The sequence below is a fragment of the Narcine bancroftii genome, chromosome 3 (assembly GCF_036971445.1).
Source record: "Narcine bancroftii isolate sNarBan1 chromosome 3, sNarBan1.hap1, whole genome shotgun sequence".
NCBI lineage: Eukaryota > Metazoa > Chordata > Chondrichthyes > Torpediniformes > Narcinidae > Narcine > Narcine bancroftii.
This window is the reverse complement of record NC_091471.1, coordinates 64,317,613-64,344,666: the sequence shown is the minus strand read 5'-3', so window position 1 is coordinate 64,344,666 and position 27,054 is coordinate 64,317,613. Positions and strand designations below refer to the sequence as shown.

At 39.4% G+C, this 27,054-nt stretch overlaps 1 protein-coding gene across 4 annotated transcripts; it reads left to right on the top strand.

The window, feature by feature from the left end:
- The first annotated feature begins 402 nt into the window (after nucleotides 1-402).
- rgp1 (GP1 homolog, RAB6A GEF complex partner 1) lies at nucleotides 403-26,185 on the top strand. 4 transcript variants are annotated; one of them, XM_069924201.1, is made up of 8 exons: nucleotides 403-637; nucleotides 4,806-4,942; nucleotides 8,128-8,211; nucleotides 12,047-12,196; nucleotides 14,035-14,181; nucleotides 17,336-17,463; nucleotides 19,495-19,672; nucleotides 23,573-26,185. In XM_069924201.1, exons 1-8 carry the CDS (start codon nucleotides 522-524, stop codon nucleotides 23,794-23,796), a joined length of 1,164 nt encoding a protein of 387 aa, XP_069780302.1. In that variant the 5' UTR covers nucleotides 403-521; the 3' UTR covers nucleotides 23,797-26,185. The 4 variants fall into 4 exon arrangements, with proteins under 4 accessions (XP_069780302.1, XP_069780303.1, XP_069780305.1 ...); XM_069924202.1 differs by lacking the exon at nucleotides 403-637 and adding an exon at nucleotides 793-879; XM_069924204.1 differs by lacking the exon at nucleotides 403-637 and adding an exon at nucleotides 1,099-1,295.
- Nucleotides 26,186-27,054: the final 869 nt, after the last annotated feature.

The following is a 27,054-nucleotide window of genomic DNA, read 5'->3' as shown; positions in this document are numbered from 1 at the left end:
TGGCACAGGGAATACTTAAGGCTGAGAGCCACTGGTAGAGAAAAGTGCAAAAACAATGAAGGAACTGGGAAAAACACAATGAAACATGAGTGCAGGGGCATCAGTGTGAGATCCATTCAAGAGTCTGATAGGAGTGGAAAAGAAACTGCCTTTGAAAACGTTATTGTCCACAAATGTGCCCGAGCCGTTGGAGAACATATTATTTTCTGTAATTATTGTATCTCTTTCTCATTTCAGTGCTTTTTGTTTCTGTTTTACTGATTCCCTTCTTCATCAAGCTCTGTTCCACATTTTAAAATCATCCCCAGATTCTCCGGGCTGCGCTGGCCGCGTAATTACGTCACAACATTGCCAGTACGCATGTGCGTTGCCGTCAGACTTCCGAGTGTGCGGGGGGGGGGGAGGATCGTCAACCGGAAGTGAGTGGAGTGTTGTTGGACGTTTGGCTGGCGAAGTAAGGCGTCGCGGATGGACGGTACCGAGCAGTTTGGTGCAAGGATTTAATCGAAACGGGTTTCGACATGATCGAGGTGCTGGCGAAACTCCTTCGGGGTCCAGTGTTTTTGACGGGCGAAGAGTTGGAGTGCGTCATTACTTTCACCAACCCCGTTACCGCTCGCTCCACCTCGGCCAGCAGGTAAAGCGGGCGTCAGTGCCCGGCCCCCCCGTGCGCGCGCCCGCCCGCCCGCCTGCGGGCGCCCGGGAAGTGTGCGCGCCAGGGAGTTGGCAAATAACGGTTGTTGTGCACACACGACATCCCCTACAACCCTGAGATTCTTTTTCCTGCGGACGAGGCAGAATCACCACTTATTGACGGTGCAACAAAAACCTACTCAACGTAAACAAAGAGCAACACGGAGACAGAAGAAAAGTCCAAAAGTCAGGGTCCATGAATGAGGCCCTGATTGAGTTTGTTGTTGAGGAGTCTGATGGTGGAGGGGGAAGCAGCTGTTCCTCAACCTGGTGGTGGTGCCAGTCTTGTGGCACCTTGACCTCTTTGCTTGCTGACAGTAGCAGCGAGAACAGAGCGTGTGCTGGGTGGTGTGGATCCTTGATGGTGGCTGCTGATCTTCGACGGCTGCGCTCCCCGTAGATGTTCTCTGGTGGGGAGGGTTTTGCCTGTGATGTCCTGGGCTGTGTCCATTACCTTTGGCGGGCTTTACACTCATAGGTATCGGAGACTCCACAGCAGACCGCGATGCAGCTGGTCAGCACACCAATCACCACACATCTGTAGGAATCGCCAGGATTTATGATGTCCTACCAAACCTCTGCAAAGTCCTGAGGAAGTAGAGGTGTTGACTTGCTTTATTCACAATGCCATTTATGTGTTGGGTTGGTAAAGATCATTTGCAATTGGTTATTGACTCTGGAAAAATAATCTCATGTCCATTAACTCTTCATACCTAAATGTGATAGGGTTGTTGAGTTTTGATCTTGTTGATTGTTGTAAAATTTGGCTCCCACCTCCTGCTGGGTGGTTTGCCTCTGAAGCAAAAAAAACTCGAGCAATTCAGCAAGTTGAGCAGCATCATTGGGGATTAAAAAAAAATTGTTGGCATTTCAGGACCAAATCCTCCTTTGTATTCTGAACTTGTACACCAAATTTTGCTTTGCCTGTTCACCACCAAATAAGAATTGTGGATGCTAGAATCTTGAGTGAATGATGAGAAGCTGATGGAACTCAGCAGGTCAGATAGCATCTATTCGGAGAAATGGACAGTCAGTGTTTTGGGTTGGGACCCTTTTTGAGACTAGGATGGGAAAGGAAGATAGCAAGCCTTTTTTTTAAAAAAAAGAAAGAGATGAAGTTGGAATTGGTTCAAACTTTACTGGACTATAGATGGTGGAAAGGATAGGGAAGGGACCCCCAATCAGGTGGGTATTGGAATTTCTCTCTGTGATTCAATGCTCCTTTATTGTCAAATAATAAAATAGGTGTAAATTTATATGAACTTTGGTTTAGATTGTCGTAGGTTTGAGAGATTCGCCATCAGCCTCTTACGGTCAGTGAAGGAGAAGCAAAAGACAGTTTCCCCCACCCCAGAGTAACCAAATGTCCTTGGATTTGCCTACAGCACTCCCACAATCTTCGCAGCCACATAGACTCCAGTCCAAAGCATTGGCAACATGAGCTCCAGATCTGAACCTGATACCACCAGGAAACCTTCAGCGTTCTTGGCATCCTCTTGCATCCCAGTTCCAATACCGGGTACTGCTTTAGCCAGTCCCCAACAGTCTGCAACCTGGTGTGAGTCTTTTGACAGCAGTCACCAGCAGCCTGTATGGGTTCCTTGCCTACACAAGCAAGGTCCCTCAACTCTTCCTCTGCTACATTGATGACTTTGGTGCTGCCTCTTGTACCCATGATGAGCTCGTTGACTTCATCCACTGACTGCCAACTTCCACCCTGACCTCAAATTCACTTGCTCCATCTCGAGCAACACTTAACCTGTCCTCAGTCTCTCTGTCTCCTTCTTGCAAGACAAACTCTTGACAGACATCTTCTTTAAACCCACCAAATCCCACAGCTACCTTGACTACACCTCTTCCCATCCTGTCCCCTGTAAGGATCCAATTTCATTCTCTCAATTCTTCCGTCTCTGGCGCATCTGCACCCAGGACGAGGATTTCTATGCCAAATCATCAAGGATATCATCCTTCTTCAATGTGTTTTTTCCTCTACTATCATTAACTTGGCGCTTACCCACATATCTGCTCTGGCCCACTCCGCTCCCATGTGCAACAAGGACAGGATTCCTCTTGTTCTCATCTACTATTCCACCAGCCTTTGCATCTAACATTATCCTCCTCCGTTATTTTAACCACTTACTACGTGATCCCACCCCTAGACACATATTCCCCTCTCCGCCTTTTGCAGGGACCACTCCCTTCCTGACTCCCTTGTGCACTCCCTTCCTGACTCCCTTGTTCACTCCTCCTCCCTCCCCACCAATTGTCCCCTTGGCATTTACCCCTGTAACCACAATAGATACTCCACCTGTGCCCAACAGGTTCTCCCTCACCATCACTCAGGGCCCCAAACAGACCTTCCAAATGAAGCATCATTTCACTTGTGAATCTGCAGGGGTCATCTACTGCATCTTGTGCACCTGTTATGATCTCCTGTACATTGGAGAGACTGGACGCAGACTGAGAGATTGCTTTGTTGAACACCTCGGCTCTACTTGCCGCTATAGTGTGGATCTCCCAATGGCCACCAATTTCATTTCTCCATCCCATTCCCTTGCTGACGTGTCTGTCCATGGTCTCATGCACTACCAGTGAGACCACCCGCAAATTGAAGGAACAACACCTCATCTTCCGCCTGGGCACCTTCCAACTGGATGGCGTTCATATTGACATCTCTGGCTTTCATTAAACCCCCTCCTCCTTTCTTTGTTTTCCCAGTGGCCTATCCCTATCTAAGTCTCTCTATTCCGTCTCCTTTCACACAAACATGATAAATTCTTGCCTTCTCCCTTATCATCAAATTAACACCTTTTGTTGGTCTGGATTCCTTCCCCTGACAGCCTTGTTCAAATTCTGAAATTTCCAGCTCTGGCTTTTTCCTTGAAGAAGGGCTCAGGCGTAAATGTCGGCAATCTAACTTTGTCTCCTATAGACACTGAAAAGACTGACTGAGTTCCTCCAGCATTTCGGTGTATTTGTAGTACAATCACAGCATTTTCAGACTTGTGTGTTTCACTCCTACCAGTGCTCAATAAGACCAAGTTAGCTGTCTCAATCATTATCCCCTGATTGCACTTCTGCCACGATGAAATGCTTTAAGAGGTTGGATACAGAGCAAATGAACTTCTGTCATGAAGGACCTGGATCCACTTCATTTTGTGTATTGTCACACGGGTCCACACAGATTCTACCTCGGTGGCTCTTTACTTTGTGTTAGATCACCTGAACTAAGAACATGTATATCAGGTTGAGATCTGACCAGTGTTTAATTTAATATTTCTTAATTCTCTTTTTTTCTTTCTTTCAAAATGTATCTATTTGTATATTTCTGTATTTTTTTATCTGGTATTTTAAAAATCTATCTTTTCACTTGTTGTCTGTTACTAATCTTTAAACTACCTTATTTACAAATCTTTTCATCTGCACATTATGAATTTATGCCATGTATAAACCTGTTCAGGTGTGCATTGTTTTCATGCTAGTCTCAAAAGTACATGGCATTTTCTGGTGCCAACCATATTTATAAGATAAGTAAAATATTGCTCATTTGGTCACTCCTATCTGCTTTAGATTCAGATTTCCGATTTATTGTCAGAGTATACACATGCAACCCTGAAATTATTTTCCTGCGGGTGAGGCAGAATTACTGCATATTCTTAGTGCAAAAAAAACTGCACACAACATAAACATGTAAACAAATAAAGAAATGTAAACAAACTGCAATACAGAGAGAAAAAAAATCAATCAAGTGCAAAAGTAAGAGTCTTTCAATGAGTCCTTGATTGAGTTTGTCGTTGAGGAGTCTGATAGTGGAGGGGTAGCAGCTGTTCCTGAACCTGGTGGTGGTGCGAGTCTTGTGGCTCCTAGACTTCTTTCCTGATGTTAGCAATGGGAACAGAACATCATGCATTGGGTGATGTGGATCCTTAATTGCTGCTGCTTTCTGACAGCAGTGTTCCCTGTAGATGCTCTCAATGTTGTCCACTACCTTTTGTAGGGCATTGGCATCACCATACCAGACCATGATGCAGGAAGTCAGCACACTTAAAAGTTCATAATTTTACAAGCATGTTTTTGAATTTTTGTAATAACTTTTGTCTTTTCTTTATCAGTGAGATGTTGGCATGGGCAAGTGCTCAGATACATTGTCAGTTTCATACCAGTGAGAGCCGCGTTGCACTTCCTGCATCTGAAGACACGAAATATGATGTGCAGGCAGAGAATGAAACAGTATTTGTTCCAAATAGAGGTAGGATGTTATAATCTTTGAGCTTTTCACTTGCAGGGATCTAATTACTTATTCTCAAAAGTTTTTGTACTAAAAAAATCAACCTTACTTTTACAAATCATGAATGTCGATGTTGAAATTATGCTTGAGCTCCCAATAACAATCTTTGTGCAAAATTAACTCAATAATTTTAGTTTTTCTATCATTTCTATTTTTTTAATTTTGAATCCTTGCCAAATTAAATAATTTTCCACTTCATCAGGCCACTTTTCCCCAAGCTACTTCTCTTCCCCCCCCCCTCCAAACTTTCTAGTTTCCCTCTCAGTTTAGTACTTATGAAAGTTCTAAAAGTAAATGGAAGGAAAATTAGAAAGTTTTGTCCAGTTATCTAGAATTGATTCCCAATCCTCTAATTCTCAGTTTGCCTTCTTGGCTCTTTTGTTTGCTGCCACAGGTTCCCTATTCTTTAAAGTCTTTTCCACCTCCAGATCTGGTTATTCTAATTCCCTCATGTTGCCCTGTCTTGTGCCAAAGTACACGTTTAATTTTTGGAAATGAAGTGATAGTTTTCAATATCTTTTTTTCTCTCCAAAACTCTTAAATGAAATGTTATATAGTTTATTACAGCAATTGCTTTGCTCAAGACTGCAAGAAACTGCAGAAAATGGTATATGCCCATATACCATTATATGCCCATATATCATTAAAAGCCAACTCCTCTGTACCTCCTGTTGTCTTATGAGAGCTGATAAATATGAAAGCACTCATCCCATGATCAGTGATAGGGAGCATAATGTGGAAAATGCTTGGGTGTTGAGGGCATTTTAAGACCTCCTCATGCTGCTTGAAAGTGGCCATGCAAGTTCATAGGGTGGTTTAAAAAAAATGGTAAGCTTGGCTTGGTTGGGCAGTTAAGATTATAAAGGTAAGGAGATTACGTTGAAGCAATATATAACTTTGATTAGACCACAATAAAATATTGTGAGCAATTCTGGATGCTCCATTACAGGAAAGAGGTGGAGGCTTTGGAAAGAGTGCAGAAGATGTTCACCAGGACGTTGTCTGTTTTTGAAGGTATGAGTTATAGTGAAGGATTGGGCAAACTTGGGTTGTTTTCTCTGGAGTGTAAGAGGCTAATAAGAGACCTGTTTGAGGTGTTTCAGTTCAGGAAACATTGTTATTGCTGACGGTCAGAATCTTTTGCCAAGGTAAAAGTGTCACACACAAGACCTGCAGAAGAAGTTGAAGAAGAAGTGCAGGGCAAATATTTTGCACAGAGTGGTAGGTGTCCATATTCACCATGTTCTGGGTTCACCTTGAGAAAACCAATTCCTTACATCATTTACATGGCACATTTAGAGCCCCTGCAACCTTGGCTTTTGTGCTCTATTTACTGTGACACTATAGTTGTCCATCTACAAATCACAACCTTGTCCTTGATGATAAGAAAATTATAAATCTCTCCAGTCTTACTGCTTCCTTGCCCCATCAATATAACCATTGTATCTATAACATACACCTGTTATAGTGATTTGATTTGGAGCATAATGAAGACAATTTCGGACTAAAATCTCATTAGTTTCAGGATATCTTGAAATGGAGTTTTCTCCCTGCAAACCACCACTCCTCAATGTCTTCGCTACCAAATTGTAAACAAATTCTACTCTCCTTTTTTAACTACATTCAGTAATTTTTAGTCTTTGTCAAAAAGATTGAAACCACTCATACAAATGTCTCTGCTATAACCCTTTTATGTAGCTCGCCATGGTTTACTCTCAAGCTGGCATTTTCCATTAACATGAATTCTCCTATCTTTTATGTTTATTGCCCATAAGTCTGCTTACCATGCTGTTCCAAATAAATTGCTCACAGTTGATTTTTCTCTTTTTGGCATTCTTACAAGCTTGCTGTTATTTGTATATAATTTTCTCTCCGCTGGTATTGTCCCATTCCTTTCCAAGTCTCCTTTAATCATCCATCAACTAAACAAAAAGTCTCTTGATGCTATTGTTTGTATAGATAATTATCCTTTTTCTCCAAGTTCATTTTTTCCTTCAAGGAATGTACTGTCTGCCTATTATCTCTATCTAATTTGCTAATTTTTTCAGTTATTTGAAGAATCTTGTTTGATCTGACACTTTATTTTGTGACAGATTCAAGATATGTTTTTGGGAGATAAATTGGGGCAGGTTTTTTTAGTGTAAGTCACACACAAGCAATTCAAAACTGATCTAATTTAAAATTCTGGAACTCTGCTCAAACAAGACAGGCTGGACTCGAGAGCCTTTGCAAAAACTTTGGAGAGTGCCCAATAGACTTCACTAATGGATTGTTGTTTTGAAAAGCAACAGATGAAAGAACATGGAGCTGCAGACTGTCTGGGAGCGCTGTTTGCTGTTCTAAGAGGGTCATGTGGCTTTTGCAAGCAGAGAGGGAGTCAAAAAGGCTGTGTGTGTGTGAGAGAGAGAGAGATCAGTTCTGCAGTTTTACAGTCAGTAGAAACAGCTGGGACTGGAACAGGACAAACTGGAAAGCTTGTGGAAAACCCCCATTTTGAAGCCAGGTTGTGAGTGCTTAGTTCAACCTGGTCAAAGCCCTCGTGGTCCATACAAGAGGAGAGGATCGGCTGCCTAATGTTTCACTTGAAATAAGAGAAGCAAAAAGGAACTCTGGTGACCTGAAAGAAAGAGATTATCATCTAGAAAATAGTGACGGGGAAAGTTTCTTCGGCAAGACACTGAAGTGGCTGATTAAAAGGAATCAGTTGTGGGTGTCCAGCAAACAACAAATCTCTCTCTGAAAACCGACAAGAACTTTCCTGAGCATTTATTTTTCAAGCACCAAAGCCTGGTGAACTTCATAAATGTTAAATTCTGTGCACAGTATAAGAATTGCCTGCAACCAGTAAACTTGGAGGAGAGCAAGTGAGATTGGACTGTGAATCAAAGAACTTTTCTGAACTTACACGCACACATTATATATACGTGCACTTAGAATTAAAAGGGGGTTAAGTTAGGTTAGTTAATAGTGATAAGTTAAAGTGTGATTCTGTTTTAATGTGTAAAGATAATTTAAAGCAACTTTTGTTTAATAACCATTTGTCTTAGTGAATATTGCTGCTGGGTTTTGGGGTCCCCTGGGCTCGCAACATTTTCCTAAAGTTAAACATACAGTATACTATAATAGAATCATTTGTTCATTTCTAGGAGAACGAGGAAAATGTATTCTAGGCACTCCACCCAAGATACTATTCTGTGACTTACGACTTGATCCTGGTGAATCAAAGTCTTGTAAGTAAATGTATTTTGATGTGGATAAAACTGTTTCACTGTTCAATAACTATACATACTGTTAAAAATGTACTTATTTTGAGCATTTAAAAAAATTATCTTTGAGTTGCTGATTTTATTTCTGCTAAATTTATTGTTTAGACCAGTAATATGCTAGGGGAATTTCTTTCTTTTCTTTCTTTGGCTTGGCTTTGCGGACGAAGATTTATGGAGGGGTAAAGTCCACGTCAGCTGCAGGCTCGTTTGTGGCTGACAAGTCCGATGCAGGACAGGCAGACACGGTTGCAAGGGAAAATTGGTTGGTTGGGGTTGGGTGTTGGGTTTTTCCTCCTTTGTCTTTTGTCAGTGAGGTGTGCTCTGCGGTCTTCTTCAAAGGAGGTTGCTGCCCGCCGAACTGTGAGGCGCCAAGATGCACGGTTTGAGGCGATATCAGCCCACTGGCGGTGGTCAATGTGGCAGGCACCAAGAGCTTTCTTTAGGCAGTCCTTGTACCTCTTCTTTGGTGCACCTCTGTCTTGGTGGCCAGTGGAGAGCTCGCCATATAACACAATCTTGGGAAGGCAATGGTCCTCCATTCTGGAGATGTGACCTACCCAGTGCAGTTTAGGAAACATTAAATACACTTACTCTTTGCTATGCTAATTAAAAAAAATAGATTGATCTTCACAGCACTATTTATCCCTATTTCCTGTATTATAACAGATTTCTTCTAGCCTCTTGCTGTTCTTGTGAACAAAATATTATCACCGATTTCTCAATTCAATTAATTCTTCATCTTTTTACAATAATTATAAAATTGCCTTGTAGCCTATCAGTTTCCCAAGTATGTAATTAATCTGCTGAATCGGTGTTTTAGCAATAGGTTATGTGGTCAGTCGAACCTGCTCTACCAGGGTAGCCAATCTTCAGCCTTGTCCAATTTACCACCATGGTCTAAATCCCACAATTCTTCCAAACAATACTGTATGACTGCCTTCATCAGAAAGACTGCAACAATCTAAAGAAAAAGCTCCACAAGTACCATCTCAGAGCAGTTATTCTGGATAATAAATGTGGACCATTCCAATCACAGTCATATCCTGGGAAATAAATATATTTGAAAATAAACCCATTTTTCCTTATGGTAATTTATTGAGGTAATCTCTACTGCAGCAGTATTAATACAAGAAAATTCATGTCAGGCAGAACCTTTGGAAGAGAAGAGTTGAAGTTTCTGGCTGATGACCCTCCAAAACCCTCCTCCACACCTCCTCCTTTGCTCTGCACCCATCCACCTTCTTCCCTCCCTCCTCCTGTGGCATCCAAATTAGTTGCATTTGGCGGTGTTCAGCCTTATCTCCAAATTTTTCCTATCCAAGTACATGTCTAAATGTCTTTTGAACTTTATAATTGACCCCACTTCAACCACATCCTCTGGTAGCTTGTTCCATATACCCACCATTCTTTGAGTGTAGAAGGTGCTCCTCAGTTCCCTTTTGTAACCATCCCCTGTCATCTTAAATCTAGGCTATCTAGTTTTAGATTTGCCTTCTAAAAAAAGTATGACTGTTTACCTTATCCATGCCCTCATTATTTTCTAAAACTCTATAAGGACCCCATTCCTCAGTCTCCTATGCTCCAGGAGAAAAGTCCCAATCTCCCCTTGTAATTCAAGCATATCAGTCACAGCAACATTCTCACCCTTTTCTGCACCCTTTCCTGCTTTATGATACAGTATCTTCCTGTATTTGAGTTTCCAGACTGTGCACAATATTCCAAGTTTCATCCCAAATTCTTGTACATTGGTAACATGATATCCTTGCTCCTGAATTCAATGTCATAAACAAAAACAAGCTTGACAAATGCCGCCACTGTCAAGGATCTATACTTGTACTCCAGATCTTTTTGTTCTAAATATCTTCCCAAGGCTCTAATACTCACCTTTCAAGTCCTGACCTTGTTTCATCTACCTATCATTTGTCTGAGTTAAATTCCATTAATTTAGTTCTAAACTGCCGGTCCCTCGCCCGCCCGACTCGCGCTGCCGATCCCTCACCCCAATTGCCGGATTTTAGATGCCCGGATAAAGGATTGTGTACCTGTATTTGTTCAAGTAGGGCCAGGTAGATTTTTTATGAATCTGGAATATGCTCAAGAATATGCGGAAAGTCTGCTGGACATATGCCAAGAATTGACCCAAAGAGTGGACACTTGATTTGGAACGTTACATTCTTGTGGTGAAAGAAATCTGGAAGCGGTTTGTAATGTTGCAGAGATTAATTTAATATACTCGGAGGAGCCGGAGACATGCTGACTGGTTCCTGCCGAACCGTGGATGTTATTTTGCAGCTTTAGTTGCAACCTGAAAAATGGAGGGTGGTAGCATTGTCATGGGATTTTATGACAATGCTCAAGGGGGTCTTTCTTTTCCTTTTTTTTCTTTCTTTCAAATACACAATCAAGTGCCTTTTTCTTTACTGGATTTAATGTTTATTTTGTATTTGAGGTTGGTGAAGAGCTGGGAGCTGACGAGGGGGAATTATGAAAAAGGGGAATGTGTAAGAATTTTAAAATTTTTTACAGTGAGTAAAAGATTAAAATTTGAGTTTTAATGTAAATAGGCTTCAAAACCCTTTAAAGAGAAAGAGTATTGACGTATAATAAAACATTGAAATTGGATATTGCTTTTTTACAAGAAACACATTTAATTGAAAAAGAGCATCAAAAATTAAAAAAGGGACCGGGTTGGAACAGTAGTGGCGTCGCATTTTAATATAAAAGCTAGAGGAGAAGCAATTTTGATAAATAAACCTTCCAATTAAAATACATAATACAGTTTTAGACCCATTTGATCAGTTTGTTTTAATAAATTGTTAGATTTTTTTCTGAACAGTGGACATTAATGAATATTTATGCACCAAATGTGGATGATGGTAAATTTCTACAAGAAACTTTTCTAAATATGGGGGAAGCTAATGAAAATATTTTAGTAAGTGGAGATTTCAATTTTTGCTTGGATCCTTTATTGGATAGATCTACAAAGAGTGTGTTGAAATCTAAGGCAGCAAAAATAACTATAGTTATTGCAAGACATGAATTTGGTTGATATTTAGAGAAGGATATATCCTAGAGAAAGGGATTATTTGTTTTATTCTAACAGACGTGATTCATATTCCAGAATTGATGTTTTTGTTATCAGCAAGATTGCAAGGTAGGGTTCAGCAGGTTAAATATGAAGCAGGGCTTATATCCGATCACTCTCCTTTGTTTTTAGCATTAGAATTAGAAGACAAGACTGCGTGGTCTAATTTCTGTTGCAGTGGTCCAAAAAAAAATGTTTGGATTGATATCCTATGAGTGGTGAAGGTGAATCACTCTGGGAAGTGTCTGGTTGAATTTGGGACGTCTTTGTGATCTAATATGTATATATGTATGTGTGTTAGAAGCATCAATCTGATGGTTGTGAAGGCATGCTTTACTTGTGTTGTTTTCATTTCCCTATAGATGGTGATCTGGAGTCTCAAAATGACAAGCTGCAGTGTAAAAAGCTCATGGAAATTCTGTAGACTAGTGAAGATGTAATAAATATAGAACAACAGTTTGCTGGGGACGACAAGATGCGAGTTAAAATAACTGCAGCATTAGAGTACCTAGTACCTACTTTTTCAGTGGCAACTGAATATATGTATTCATTGTTACTATTTAAAAAAAAAAGTATTTTAGAATAAAATAGTTATGCTAATAATATTGAAGGATGACAATAGTTGGTTCATGCTTAGTAGTTTTCAAGCTTGTTGACAATTTTTTTTTCTTCAGGGCATTTTATCTAAAATGATATGCAATTCTGATTTTTCAGATTCGTACTGTGAAACTGTGCCTGTTGATGGCCCACCATCGTTCCGTGGGCAGTCAGTAAAATATGCTTATAAATTGACAGTTGGCTGTCAAAGGGTCAATTCTCCAATCAAACTTCTCCGGGTTCCTTTTCGGGTTTTTGTTGTCTATGGTGAGTTGATGAAAAAGATGAATTTGCTGTCTGTTTGGAATTAATTCTAATGTACTGATTACTCCTAATCACCCACTTTTCTGTTTCATTTCTACAAGAAATAAAATGCTGTTTAGAGTCCTAGTTATTGAACATGAATTTTCTGTGTTTGGCCCATATCCCTTCCGACCTCTCTTAAATCCCTGTCTTTTTTTAAAATAAAATAGTAATATTCCCAATTTTACCTGTCTCGTAGCTTCCTCTGACATATACCTGTGTGGAAAAAATTGCCCCTCAGGTCTCTTAAATCTTTCCCTTCTCACCTTAAAACTATGCCCTCTAGTTTTAGACTTCCCAACTCTGGAAAAAGAAAGTGACTATTCACCTTGTCTATACCCATTATGCAAGTTCTCCCCTCAGCCTCTTGTGTGGAGGGGAAAAGTCTCAGTGTCAGCTTGTAACTCAAGTCCTTTGGTCCAGGTAACATCCTTGTGAATCCTTACTACACCCTTTCCAGCTTAATGACATAGTCAGAGGCAAGTCATTACATTTTATTTCCTTTGAATTTGTAGTTTCTCTTTGATAGAAGGCATGGTCACTTGGTGGGTTGAGGCATTTGGAAGGAAAAGCCTTTCTGACGTTTGGGCAATTTTATCGTTTTAGCTTCTTATTAAACACATTTAAATCCAGGAATAATTATGTCACTAATGTATAGTCACACCCAAACTGTTAAAGATAGTATATGTTTTGGTTAAGAAATTGATGCAGACCCATTGTGAGTTTCTGGAAATGAACAGGACAAAACCTGGCCCTGTTGAACAACTTGCACCAATCTATAGTTGATCCATTCTTGCTTTGTAGCTGTTGATGATTTTGCTAATTCAAGTGAACATTGTGAGAGTATCTGCTTCTATCATCTACTCGAGCAATGCATTTCTTATCCTTTAGCGTAGTGGTTAGTGCATCGTCTTTAGAACGCCAGTGATTGGGACCAGGGTTTGAATCCCGCATTGTCTGTAAAGATTTTGTACATTCTCCCTGTGTCTGCCTTCTATTTTGAAATATCTGTGCTATGGGTGGAAAAAATCCTATTGCCTACCCAATCTACACCCTTTACAAGTTTTTGTATCTGTCAGGTCTCCCCCTCAAATTCTATTGTTCAAAAAAAGCAATCCCACCCTATTCAATCTCTTGTAGGATCCTCCATTCCCATCAAGATCATGGTGAATTTCCTTTGCATCTTTTCCAGAGCAATTGTGTCCTTCCTCTGGAGAAGCAAATAAATCTATACATAGTGTTCCAAAGTGGCCTTACCAATATTTTTAAATGTACTCTGCTCTTGTATTTTTGCCCCGATTAATGAAGGCAAGTCGTTCATATTGCTACCTTCACCACTTTATCTATCTTTGCTGTTACTTCAGGATTCCATGGATTTGTGCACTGAGATCTCTTGTTTCATCAATGCTCTTAAAGGCCTGACCATTCATTATGAGTTTCCCATCCATATTAGTCCTTTACATTTATGACTATTAAATCCCATCTATCTTTGCTTGGTTCAACTTATCAACTGTAGAGTACAAATATCCTCTTCACTATCTGATCTTATTGTTACTGACAAACTATCCTAATTTTGCAACAATTGTATTTTCGAGAAATAGTTAGTTCAGGTGTATTTCCATCTTGTACACTGCATTTAATTTCCATTTAACATTGGAAATTGTGTTAATCTTTCACTGACCATTTTCTGCATGATAGTGAAAGTGAAAATTTGCCTTTGAGATGTGTATGAAGGACTGGGGTGGGTTCATTCATTCATCATAATGCTTCTTTAGTGATTGTGCCTTTTTTATTCACATCAGGATTGGAAAATTATCAATTTCCTCCAGATGAGGCTGTGGCACCCACAAATCCATTTTTAGAAGAAGATGACAATATTAAAAAAGATAATAGATTAGTAGATCTGGCAACTGAAATGTTGATGAGCAGCACATCTCGGCGCAGTCTTCGTGAGTATTTATTACTGAAACCAACAGCAGACTGTATAGGATTTGTACTTCAGACACTTGCATTCATCAAATGTCGAACTTGTCTGTTTGAGGGGAAGCCTTACCAAAATACGGAAAGGCAGCATTAACAAAAAACATGCTGTTTATATACAATATAAAGGTACACCAGAGTTCTTGCTGCAGCCATACAGGTACTTCGAAAGAAAACCTATAATAGTAAGCCAATTGAATTAAATTAAATGAGTCAATAAACACACAAGGCATAATCCTTGTGCAAAAATAGTAACTTGCATGAAGATTCTGATGGCTGTGGGAAGGAAACTGTTCTTGATTGTGGAGGTGCTGGTTTTCAGGCTTCTGAACACTTTGCCTGAAGGTAGCAGTGAGATGTTGTGACCAGGGTGGTGGAGGTCTTTTATGATGTTGGCTGGCTTTTCGAGCCAATGTATCATATGGATGGGTGTTATGAGCCCAGAGGACCCCAAAACCCAGCAGCAATAGATATTCACCAAGACAAATGGTTACTTAAACAAAAGTTGCTTTTAATTATCTCTAAACATGAAAACAGGATCAAACTTTAACTTATTATTATTAATTTAACCACCTTCTAATTCTAAACGCACATATATGTAATGTGTGTGTAAGTTCAGAAAAGTTCTTTGATTCACAGTCCAATCTTGCTGCTCCAAGTTCACTTGGCAATTCTTATACTGTGCACAGAATTTAACATTTATGAATTTCACCAGGCATTGTTGCTTGAAAGGTAAATGGTTACCACTCAGGAAAGTTCTTGTCTGTTTTCAGAAAGAGATTTGTTGCTTGTTGGACACCCACAACTGATTCCTTGTAACCAGCCACTTCAGTGTCTTGCCGAAGAAACTTGCCCCATCAGGGTTTTCCAGATGATAACCTCTTTCTTTCAGGTCACCACAGAGTTCCTCTTCTGTTTCCCTAATTTCAAGTGAAACATTATGCAGCCAGTCCTCTCCTCTTGTATGGACCACAAGGCCTTTGACCAGGCTGAATTAAGAACTCGCAACCCGTCTTCCAAATGGGGTTTTTCCAAAAGCTTGTCAGCTTGTCCTGTTCCAGTCCCAGCTGCTGCTGCTGAACTGTAGAACTGAATTCTCTCTCATTCAGAGAAAACCACATGACCCACTTAAAACAGCCAACTGCACTCAGACAGACTGCGGCTCCGGACCTAATATTTCGAGTTCATTCATCAGTTGCTTTCCAAAACAATAATCCATTACTCCACAGCATGTCCAATTAACATCTCCTTGTGAAGTCCTTATAGGCATTCTTCAAAGTTTTTACAAAGACACCCAGTGCCTGGACTGTCTGGCTTGAGCAGAGCTCTGGCATCTTAAATGAGATCTGTTTTGAAGTGTTTGTATGTGACCTACACTAGAAAACCTGCCACAATTTATCTCCTTTTAAGAAGTATTTATATACAATATAAAGTACAACAATATCTGCCACAGCGGGCAGATAGACCTAGCTATGTTTACTGCCTTCTGTGTTTCTGGGCAATTGAATTCCCAAATCAAGCTATGCTGCAACCAACCAGTATACTTTCCACATTGTACCTGCAGAAGTTGCTAGGTCAAACCTCTTCAGACTTCTTAGGAAATAGAGATGTTGGTATGTGTTACGAGTCCAGAGGACCCCAAAATCCAGCAGCATGCTGCTGAACTGTAAAATTGCAGAACTGAATTCTCTCTCTCTCTCTCTCACACACACACACAGAAAAGCCTGTTTTTCTCTCTCTGCTTGCAAAACCACATGACCCTCTTAGAACAGCAAGTTCCACTCCAGACAGCCTGCGGCTCCGATGACTTCTTTCATTTGTTGCCTTTTTGTAAACAACAATCAATTAGTGAAGACTCTTGGGAACTTTCCAAAGATTTTGCAAAGGCTCTTGGAGCTGGCCTGTCTCGCATGAGCAGGGTTCCAGTATTTTAAGTAAGATCTGTTTTAAAATGTTTGTATGTGACCTGCACTAAAAAACCTGCCCCAATTTATCTCCCAAAAACATATCTAGAATATGTGCTGATTCCAAGAAAGATCCTCTAAAACGGTGGTCTTCAACCTTTTTCTCTTCACTCACATACCACCCTAAGTAATTTATGCCATAGGTGCTCTGTGATTAGTAAGGGATTGCTTAAGGTAGTATGTGGGTGGAAAGAAAAAGGTTGAAAACCACTGTTTTAATCGTACTTAATTGATTCATTATGTGCACGGTTTCATTAACTCCAAAGGAAATGAGCCAATGACAATTTTTCTAAAGCAAAATATTTAAGTAACAATTGGGTCTAGAGCAGTGATTCTCAACCTTCCCTTCCCTTTCACATACCACCTTAAGCAATCCCTTACTAATCACAGAGCACCAATGGCAAAGGGATTACTTCAAGTGGTATGTGAGTGGAAAGAAAAAGGTTGAGAACCATCGTTCTAAAATATGAGGTCTCAGGAACTTGAAGGGTCTGACTCTTCCTTCATCCTTCTGATCAATGCAGACTGCTAAGTGGTTCCTTAGCTTCTCCTCCCTGAAATCAGCACTTGGCTCCTTGGCCTTGGAGACTTTGAGAGTAAGATTGTTGTTCTGGCATCAAGCAAGCAGGTTCTCTATTTCCATCCTGTTTTCTGACTCCTTATTTTCAGTTATTCGGTTAACAACTGTACTGTTGTCAATGTAGATTGAGTTGGAGCTGAACTTAGCTACACAGTAATTGGTGTACAAAAAAGAGAGTAGAGGACTAAGTATGCAGTCTTTGCGTGCCCCTGTGTTGGTGGTCTGCAAGGAGGAGGTGATGTTGCAGATCTGCATTGATTGGAGTCTGTTGATGAAGAAGTCAATGATCCAGGTGCAGAGGAATAGACTCATAGATACTTTACCTTGGCCATAAGTTTTGCTTGTTTTCAATGAAGAACAACTTGATGCCAATTTTCTTGAATTCTTCCCAATTTTGGCATAGGTTCAGGTATGCAGATTGTACCATCCATCTCAATTCATTGTAGTTGTTGAATCTGCATGGGAACATCACCTGGAAGCTGCTCAAAGCCTCATCCTGTCTTGGAGTAATATTTTATTTCTGCTAATATTTTTATAACTTTCATAGTTACCTGATATTGCATTTTGTATTTGGTCCAGATTTGTACAATATTACTAATGTCAGGGGAAAAGTTGGAAAGTTTTGCATTTTCAAAACCATCTATAAAATTGGAGAGGATGTATTGGGCACATTCGATTTCTCTGAAGGAAATATTCCATGTTTGCAGGTCAGTACATTTTGTAATTTAATCTTGGGGATAATCTGTCTATTACCATTTGTAAATATTTTGATAATGGATATTTTGTCAAATATAAAGTCATTACAGCTTTTACAAATTCAAATATTTTATCTCAAAGCTATTTTTTTGTCCAACTTGGCAAAAATATTGAACTTAGTTTACAAAATTTCTGATTGAAGCTTGTTCTGCTGTGAGAGTTGCAATGGGAATTTTACCACTGCAGGAATAAAGAGAAAAGAGAAAGTAATTAGCTGTGGTTATTGCAACTTGTTCTGCATCAGTACCATTTTTTTGAAATGTGTCCATCAGTGTTTGATGTAAGTGAGATTGACTGGGATCTCCATGACCAAATGTTTTCAGCAAGAAAGTAGACAAGATACTTGCAGATGATTAATGCTCATAATTCTATTCCTTTAGTTCAGTAATTTTTTTCAAACTTTTTCTTTCCACTCACATACCACCCGAAGTAATCTATGCCATAGGTGCTCTGTGATTAGTAAGGGATTATTTAAGGTGGTATGTGAGTGGAAAGAAAAAGTTTGAAAACCATTGTTTTAATTGGATCTAATTGACTCGAAACGGTCAACCAGTTTACCTATCTCGGCTGCACCATTTCATCAGATGCAAGGATCGACAATGAGATAGACAACAGACTCGCCAAGGCAAATAGCGCCTTTGGAAGACTACACAAAAGAGTCTGGAAAAACAACCAACTGAAAAACCTCACAAAGATAAGCGTATACAGAGCCGTTGTCATACCCACACTCCTGTTCGGCTCCGAATCATGGGTCCTCTACCGGCATCACCTACGGCTCCTAGAACGCTTCCACCAGCGTTGTCTCCGCTCCATCCTCAACATCCATTGGAGCGCTTTCATCCCTAATGTCGAAGTACTCGAGATGGCAGAGGTCGACAGCATCGAGTCCACGCTGCTGAAGATCCAGCTGCGCTGGGTGGGTCACGTCTCCAGAATGGAGGACCATCGCCTTCCCAAGATCGTGTTATATGGCGAGCTCTCCACTGGCCACCGTGACAGAGGTGCACCAAAGAAAAGGTACAAGGACTGCCTAAAGAAATGTCTTGGTGCCTGCCACATTGACCACCGCCAGTGGGCTGATATCGCCTCAAACCGTGCATCTTGGCGCCTCACAGTTTGGCGGGCAGCAACCTCCTTTGAAGAAGACCACCTCACTGACAAAAGGCAAAGGAGGAAAAACCCAACACCCAACCCCAACCAACCAATTTTCCACTGCAGCCGCTGCAACCGTGTCTGCCTGTCCCGCATCGGACTTGTCAGCCACAAACGAGCCTGCAGCTGACATGGACTTTTACCCCCTCCATAAATCTTCGTACGCGAAGCCAAGCCAAAGTTAAGTTAATTGACTCGTTATGTGCAATGATAACTTTTCTCAAGCAAAATATTTCAGTAACAATTGGATCTGGAGCAATGTTTCTCAACCTTTTTTCCCATTCACGTACCACATTTTGTAATCCTTTACTAATCACAGAGCACCTATGACATAGGGATGACTTAAAAGTGGTGTGTGAGTAGAAAGAAAAAGTTTGAAAACCACTGCTTTAGTTCGATCTTCACTTGCATCTCTTCAAATGAGCACCTGCCTGCTGATTTGGACGATGTAGTCAATGTGCAGCAGTTGTTCAAAATGATCCTTAAAGCAATGCTGGTATTTTAGTCCAAGAATTGAGACTGTGGTAAATTAAGAAAATAATATTTCTCTAAATGTGTCTTGGAATACTGAAATTGTGCACTATGTATGATTATTGTTCTTTTGATGAGTATTCAACATAAAATTTTAATTGTTTCCAACTCACTAATAGATGTAACTTAATGGTTTAATTTCCACAAATACACATCATTAACTTTGAGGATTGTGTATTTTTTTTTACAGTAGTTTGGATTTTTTTTTCAAATATTAAATGCTGTCATTAACAATGAATATGAAAATTTGTCTTTTGTCTAATTTTTACTCAAATTGGAATCCTTGACTTTGTTTCCAGTTCTCAGTATCTTTGCAAACTGAAGAGCATATACAAGAGGACTATCAAAGAAAGCCAGGGCAACCCGTTTCGCTAGGTACACATGCTCGGCACCAGGAATCATGTTTGCATACTGCTAAAACTCATTTCATTTTACCAGTTCCACTTAGTGCCCCACCTAGCTTTATGACAACTGTAGGTAAGTATTTTATTTTATTTGTAATCTATTGCTTTTATTCACACATGGCTTTGAATAGGAATATACATCAACCTTTTTCCTCATGTAGTTGGAAAAATCTGTTATGATCCACTGTAAAATCACAGTAAATTGCCAGGTTCATTGGCTGTGGTACAAGTTATTTATAAACATAGCAGGTTTTGTCTATACCAGCTGTCTCTGTAAATGCTTATCAATGGTGACTATTACAATACTATAATTGAAAAACATGTTTCAATCCAAGTGACATACCTCGAAATCCCCTAGCATATTGATGGGGGCAAGACTGCAGTTGAGGGGATTTTTGTAATAAAAAAAATGTTTGATTTATTTTAAAATTAAGTTTGTTTGTTCTCTGTGTACCAAGGTTCAGTGAAAATGTTTGTTACAAGGGTCTGTTTTTAAAAAAAAAAGTCTTAAAATTTGAAATGAATGGAAAGAATAAGTCTAAAAGTATTAAAATAAAGAATAAAAATGTGCCTTGTTTACTTTCCCCATAATTTGAAGGCCTGTGAATCCCATTCAAATAAATTTGTTATGGCTCTTGCCCCAAATTCTTTGGTATAGAATTGAGATGTGATTCTCCAGCTCAATGGTGGAGAATGCCAGCCAATTAGGTTCTGTTAGTGGACTCCAAAAATAAATAGAAATATGATTGTCAATTTAACCTTTATTGCTTGCTCTGTAGTTCATTAAAATTCCAGTTAATCTTTGCTGCATTAACCTCATATGTTCATGCTTAAGTATCTACAAATCTATCTGTACATTTTTAAAATATACTCAACAACTGAGCTTCCACAGGCCTCTTGAGCAGTTATTCCAAAGATTCAGTATATTCTATTTGAATGTCCTGAATTGGTTCAATGGTTACTTTGAGATTATGATCCTTGGTTTCAGATAACCTAGCCAAGGTACATATTGTCACTGCATCAAGCTCCATAAGAATTTTATATGGTTCAAAGAAATTGTCTTTCATGACTGTAAAGGCCAAGTTTGTTTAACTTCTCTTCATTCATTAATCCCAATAAGGCACAAATCAATGTGGTGAAGCTTTGATCTGATTCCTCATTCGCAAATATATGCTTCCTTGGGTAGTGAGATGGACTAGTGCACAATGATACAGCATTTTATTTGCTTGCCTGTGATAGGTCTAATGCACAGGTAGTAAAACTATTGAGCAGATAACTTCATTGTTGCTACCTGACTATTTCTGGCATATGCAGCATTTTATTCCTGTATCCATATTAACCTAATGTAATATAATCATTGCTTAAACACAATGATGTAGCAACTACAATTATTTACAAAATGTAACACCTTGTTATCAAGTTTCACTGCTGTAAATATTCTGTTTCAATAATGAGGGTAACCTGCATGCAATCAGAATAATCAACAGGGGAAGAGCGATAGGATTTGGTACAGCAGGATCATATTGGAAGGCAGAACATTTACTGTGAAAATTCTATGGATGTTTGGTTCTTCTGGAAAGTTTTGCATCCAAATTAATTTATTGCAGGAATGGTTTCATTGGAATCGGGTGCAAAGATGCTATCTGTATGTCTCCACTTGCCCTTGTGACCACTGAACTATGAGTCACACACTAGGAATGAATCTAGAGTTATTCATATAGAAAGTTCAGTTGTATGTTAGCAATACATCTATTAACTAAAGCAGTTGAAGAATCTTTTTGTGTTAATTAATGTTCACTTATAATGGCAAACATGGCTTTGAAAATGTTGGAATGTTTGATTTCTGATTATACTTGGTCTTTCCCTAATATCTTTGGCAAAGATGAGGTGTTTGTCATGTACATTATACAATGTACATATGCACTGAAATTTTTAATTGTAGCTGAACAGGTGCTTTGTAAAAAAAAAAAATAATTACATAATTGAATTAAAACGACAGCAAGTACAAAAGAGAGAATATTCAGTTATCCAAGAGCAAAAAAACAAACTTTATAAATAGTGAAGACACTCATTTTGTGGTGTTAGAGCAGTCCACGATTAGTTTAACAAGGGGAGGTTCAAGAGCTGATAGTTGTTGGAAAGAAACTGTCCTTGAACTTGGAGGTGCTGGTTTTCAGGCTTCTATACCTTCTACCCAAAGGTAGCAGTGAGAATAGGTTGTGACCAAGGTGATGGGTGGGTGGTCCTTTATGATATTAACAGCCTTTTTAAGGCAGCGCCTCACATAGCTGTCTTCAGTTGGTGGAAGGTGTGAGCCTCCAATGTTTGCTGCCTTTTGAAACTTTTTATGTTCCTGAGTATTCGAATTGCCAAAGCAGGCTGCACTGCAACCAGTCGGTATACTTTCCACAGCACATCTGTAGAAGTACTTGACAACATTGCCAAATCTTCTCAGATTCTATAGAAAGTAAAAGTATTGCCTCAGTGTGCTGGCTCCAGGTAAGCTATTCAGAAATGTGGACTCCCTGGAACTTGAAGATTCTAACCCTCTTCACCTCCATTCTATTTGATGTGGATGGGTGCGTAGTTCCAAATAGTCTTGGTTTGCAATTTTCCCCAAGTGATCAATGGATGATGACCAGGAATGCTAATTGTTGGCTGAGCAATTAAGCATTCTCCCTCAGCTCTGAAATAGCCAAATTCCAACCTATTCAAAACCTATTGCTCGTGTTCCATTTGATGCCAAGTTCTCTCATGTTACCCCAATACTCAATACAATAGCTCTAAATCTTGCTCTGTTGATTTTAAAATTTTAGCCTACTGCTCAGTATAACTGAATTTCATCTTTCATCCCACTCTAGGTTATGTGTTTTTCTTCCAGTGAAATGGCTTTAATTGATTGTGGGTTTTTCTTTAGAGCTTCTCACTTCAGATTTCTCAACAATTCTGTAGTAGAGAGAGTGTGTAGTCTCCTGATTTTTCTGCTTTACTGTAGTAGAGAGAGTGGAGAGCACCAAGTTCTTTGGAGTTCATTTAACGAGTGACCTATTGTGGACACTCACCATCTCTTCAGTTGTCAGGAAGGTGCAACAGCGACTGCACTTCCTGAGAAGACCGAAGCGGGCAAGGCTTCTAGCTACCATTATGTCAACCTTCTATAGGAGCTCTATCAAGAGTGTCCTGGCCGGCTGCATTACAGGTTGCTTCTGCAGAATGGTTGCTGCAGAGAAATAGATCGGAGGTCAATTTACAGGACCATAAGAATGGCAGAGAGGATCACTGGAGTCTCCCTCCCCCAAATCAATGTGATCTACCAGGATTGTTGTGTGAAAAAAGCAGACAAAATCATTGAGGACCCCTTTCACCTTGCACACAGCATCTTTCAGCTGTTCCTGTTGGGAAAGAGATACAGGAGTATCAGAGCCAGCACCCCAGGCTGAGGAACAGCTTCTTCCCACAGCAGTGAGAATGCTGAACAGCCAAAGAAACTGCTCACACTAACCATACAAGACTCTCATATGGACAAAGCAATACTTATTTATATAGATAAATTACTTATCCTGCATATGCATTATTTGCCTGTATGTGTGTTATGTCTGATTGTGTCTGTGTTTTGCATCAAGGTCTGGAGTACATTGTATCATTGGGTTGTACTTGTGCAATCAGATGTCAATAAACTTATCTTTATGTATTCTGGGAAATGTAGATTTTTGACCTGCAAGTTTCTTATTTCCTTCCTATTTTTATTTGATTTTTTTTGTTTTTGTTTTTCTCTCCTTTCTGAATTGTGCATTTTATCATTTCAAAAGTATTAACGCATACTGTGTTCAAAAAAGAGGATTAAATATTATAATTGAGTTTCAAGTGACCAGCACAAGAAATTTCTTTAAAATTTGTATGCTACACTAATGTATCAGGTTTTAAAAATCCTTTAAAGTTGCACAATTGATTAATTTGCTTATTTTAATTTCAGTGTCCTTAAAGTGGCGTTTACACTTTGAGTTTGTTACTGCTCGTGAGCCAGTGGAACCGCCTACTGTTCTTGAGAACCAGTCGGAGATAATTACTTGGACTGGGGCAGGGAAGATAGACGTGGACACCTTCAGCTGGGATCTGCCCATAAAAGTGCTTCCAAATAATCCAGTACTCGCATCATATGTTTCACAATTAACGTCATTTAACTCCATTATTATCTGAAATTCATTTTTTTTTAAAGTTTGGAAAGTTTTAACCATTAAACTTTTGAATTTTTGGATAACCAAGAGAGTGATGCAACAGCAACAAATGGAAGAACAAGGAATAATATTTCCTAAGATGCAATAACCGCATTCTACTTTTCTAAATTTATAGTGACATACCAAAACATGTTATTCCAAATCACATTACAGAAGGATGTGTGATAACAGGATTTGTGGTGACTGCAATTTCTTCTATTAACTACACTGAAAGAACTTGAGGGGTAAAATGTACCTACCACATTTTCATTTGTTTAAAACATTCTATTTTTTAAAAAAAACTTTAAATTAATAACTGATCAGAAGATTTTATCTGGAGAACTATCTTGTCTAGCTTTTGGAACAGGTAGACCTGAATGCATAATATTTTAGTTATGAGTTTTGTTGTAGATATATCCTCTATTCGATAATTGAGTAAAATTGCAACTTTGCATTGCTGCTCATTGTATTTACATATATTTAACTGAAAACACATATTGCACATTTATGTTAGACCACAAAGCTTGGGAGAAGAATTAAGCCATTTGCCCCATCAAGTCTGCTGATGTATTTTCTTTTTTAACCCCATTGTCCTTCTTGCCATATCCTTTGACCTCAGCCCCCCCCCCCCCCCCCTTACTAATCAAGAACCAATCCACCTCTACTTTAAATATACCCAATGACTTGTCCTCCACTGCCATCTGTGGCAACAAATTCCAAAAATTCACCACTCTATTATGGTTTTTACATAGCCGCTGGATTCCAGGAAATTATTCCCAATTTCCCAGAACTCAGTCTGTGTAAAACGATTGGAACAGGTATAAGGACTCAATCCCATTATGACATTTTACCTCCTTGAACCCTAGTAAATTTTCCAGAATGGCTGTAGTCATTCCATGAACAACGGGCTAATGAAAACAAGTCCCATCTCTTTAATTATTGCATTCTGGTATGCTGTCTAAACTCGCTTAAGGAAGTGGAGATTTCGAGTTTTGGTCGTTCATGTGTGAACAACCAATGCTGAGACCTCCAACATTCTTTAGTCTGGTAAAATCATGCAAATTTTATCTAAAAAAAAAATCATAAATGATTGAAGAAATTTTTCTAAAGGAACATCTTTTTATTCTGAGGCTGTGCCCTCTGGTCCTAGACTCTCCCACAACTGGAAACCTCTTCTTCACGTCCAGTCTATCCAACCTTTTCAATATTCAATATGATTCGATGAGGTCTCCCCTCATCCTTCTAAACTCCAGCAATATTCTAGATAGTTTTTCATTATATACTTAAATTTTAAATTTAGATATACAGCACTGTAACAGGCCAATTCGGCCCTATGAGTCCATGCCACCCAATATGCACCCCATTAACCTCTATCCCTGATACATTCTGAGTGGGAGGAAACCGGAGAAGACCCATGCAGACATGGGGAGAATATACAAACTCCTTACAGTGCGGGATTCAAACTCCATGCCAGTCCCAATCGTTGGTACTCTAAAGGTGTTGGGCTAACCGCTATGCCAACCATGTTGCCCATTTTAATTAAAAGTAAGTTTTATAAATTTTGTTGTAACAACAAGAATTCGTGTGGATTACCATTCAGTATCTTCAGGAGTGAAAAATAAAAATAGCATTTTATTAGATCAAAAATTTCCCTCCAGTATTCCAGCTGGGTTGTAGAAAATATAGTGCCCAACAGAATGAAAAATAAATTTTCTAATATCAAGTAATCCACTCTCCTAATCCACCCAGGTTCCCTCACACCCACTCTTATATGCCAATCCCCTCCCCTCCCCTATCTGGCTCCATCTGCTCATTACCTACACACTGGCTCCCCGATCTGTCATCCTCTAATGTTTCCATCTGCCCTCCACCTTCTCTGTTTTTACTCATGATCTTCCTTATAATTTGCACCCTGTCTCCAGTTGTCACCTCCCAGCCTCTGATTACAAAATCCATCCTTCCTTTCCTGACATGGCTCCACTGCTTGTTTGGATCATGCCTTGCCCAACCCACTCACCTCTTGTATTTGCTATTTCCCTTTACACTCTCAATCCTGATACAAGATCTTGACCCAAACCACAGAGTATCAATTTCACTCCATACATGCTGCCCTGACCCAGCAGATTGCTTTTTTTTCTTTCAAATTTCAGCAGGTCTCTTGTCTCCCATTTGCATTTTATTTATTGCTTGGACTCTTGACATAGTCTAGAAGTAGCATCAAGTGATCTAATAGTTATGATTTGATTCACTGGCAGCTAAAGCCCTTCATTTTACTGATATTTATCTATTGTAATGGTTTTCTGTAAGAAAAGCACCAGTTACCTGTGCCACAGCATCACGGTAACTTCAGAAGAAATAAACTGTCAAATTTATTAATTTGTGGAAAATGTTGTTCTGTTTGATGTAACAATCATTCCTTTTTAAAGTGATTCATGTAGTGTTCTCATTATTTATATTTAACATAGTCATAATTGTGAATCTATTGCAGACAATTATCTATTCATTATTGTTTATCCTTGGATTCTGATATTTGAAGAAGACTAGCAAAAATTATGTTTTGGAAATGAACTGTCAGATTTGTAGAAAATGTTACATGCATATTTTGTAACAATCACTCATTTTGAAGCAATTTGTGCAGTATTCATTATTTATGTTTAACACAGTCTTAAAGAGTGAATCTCTTGTCAACTCTCCATTCATTATTGATTCTTGGGTTCTGATATCTGAAGAATACTGCCACATGTTGTATTTTAACTTTGGAATTAATTTTGTAGTTCAATTTTGTAATGTATGTTTTATTGGTTTTATTTGTCATAACTAAAATATATATATATATATTTTTTTTTTTTTGGCTTGGCTTCGCGGATGAAGATTTATGGAGGGGTATGTCCACGTCTGCTGCAGGCTAGTTGGTGACTGACAAGTCCGATGCAGGACAGGCAGGCACGGTTGCAGCGGTTGCAAGGGAAAATTGGTGGGTTGGGGTTGGGTGTTGGGTTTTTCCTCCTTCATCTTTTGTCAGTGAGGTGGGCTCTGCGGTCTTCTTCAAAGGAGGTTGTAGCCCGCCGAACTGTGAGGCGCCAAGATGCACGGTTGGAGGCGAGATCAGCCCACTGGCGGTGGTCAGTGTGGCAGTTGTATATGGCTGTAAAAGTTGAATTATTTAGGTATTCAGCCCTCTGTTTTCTGCCTGAAACCTTAATTTATTTTCTCATTCTACTGATGCTGCCTGACCTTCCGA

What these genes read in the sequence shown, in the direction of transcription:
- rgp1 (XM_069924201.1), top strand. Translation starts at nt 522, where the DNA reads ATGATCGAGGTGCTGGCGAAACTCCTTCGGGGTCCAGTGTTTTTGACG. An exon ending in TCGGGTTTTTGTTGTCTATG is followed by an intron (nt 12,197 to 14,034) that starts GTGAGTTGATGA and finishes TATTCACATCAG; the next exon opens with GATTGGAAAATTATCAATTT. An exon ending in TAGCTTTATGACAACTGTAG is followed by an intron (nt 19,673 to 23,572) that starts GTAAGTATTTTA and finishes TTTTAATTTCAG; the next exon opens with TGTCCTTAAAGTGGCGTTTA.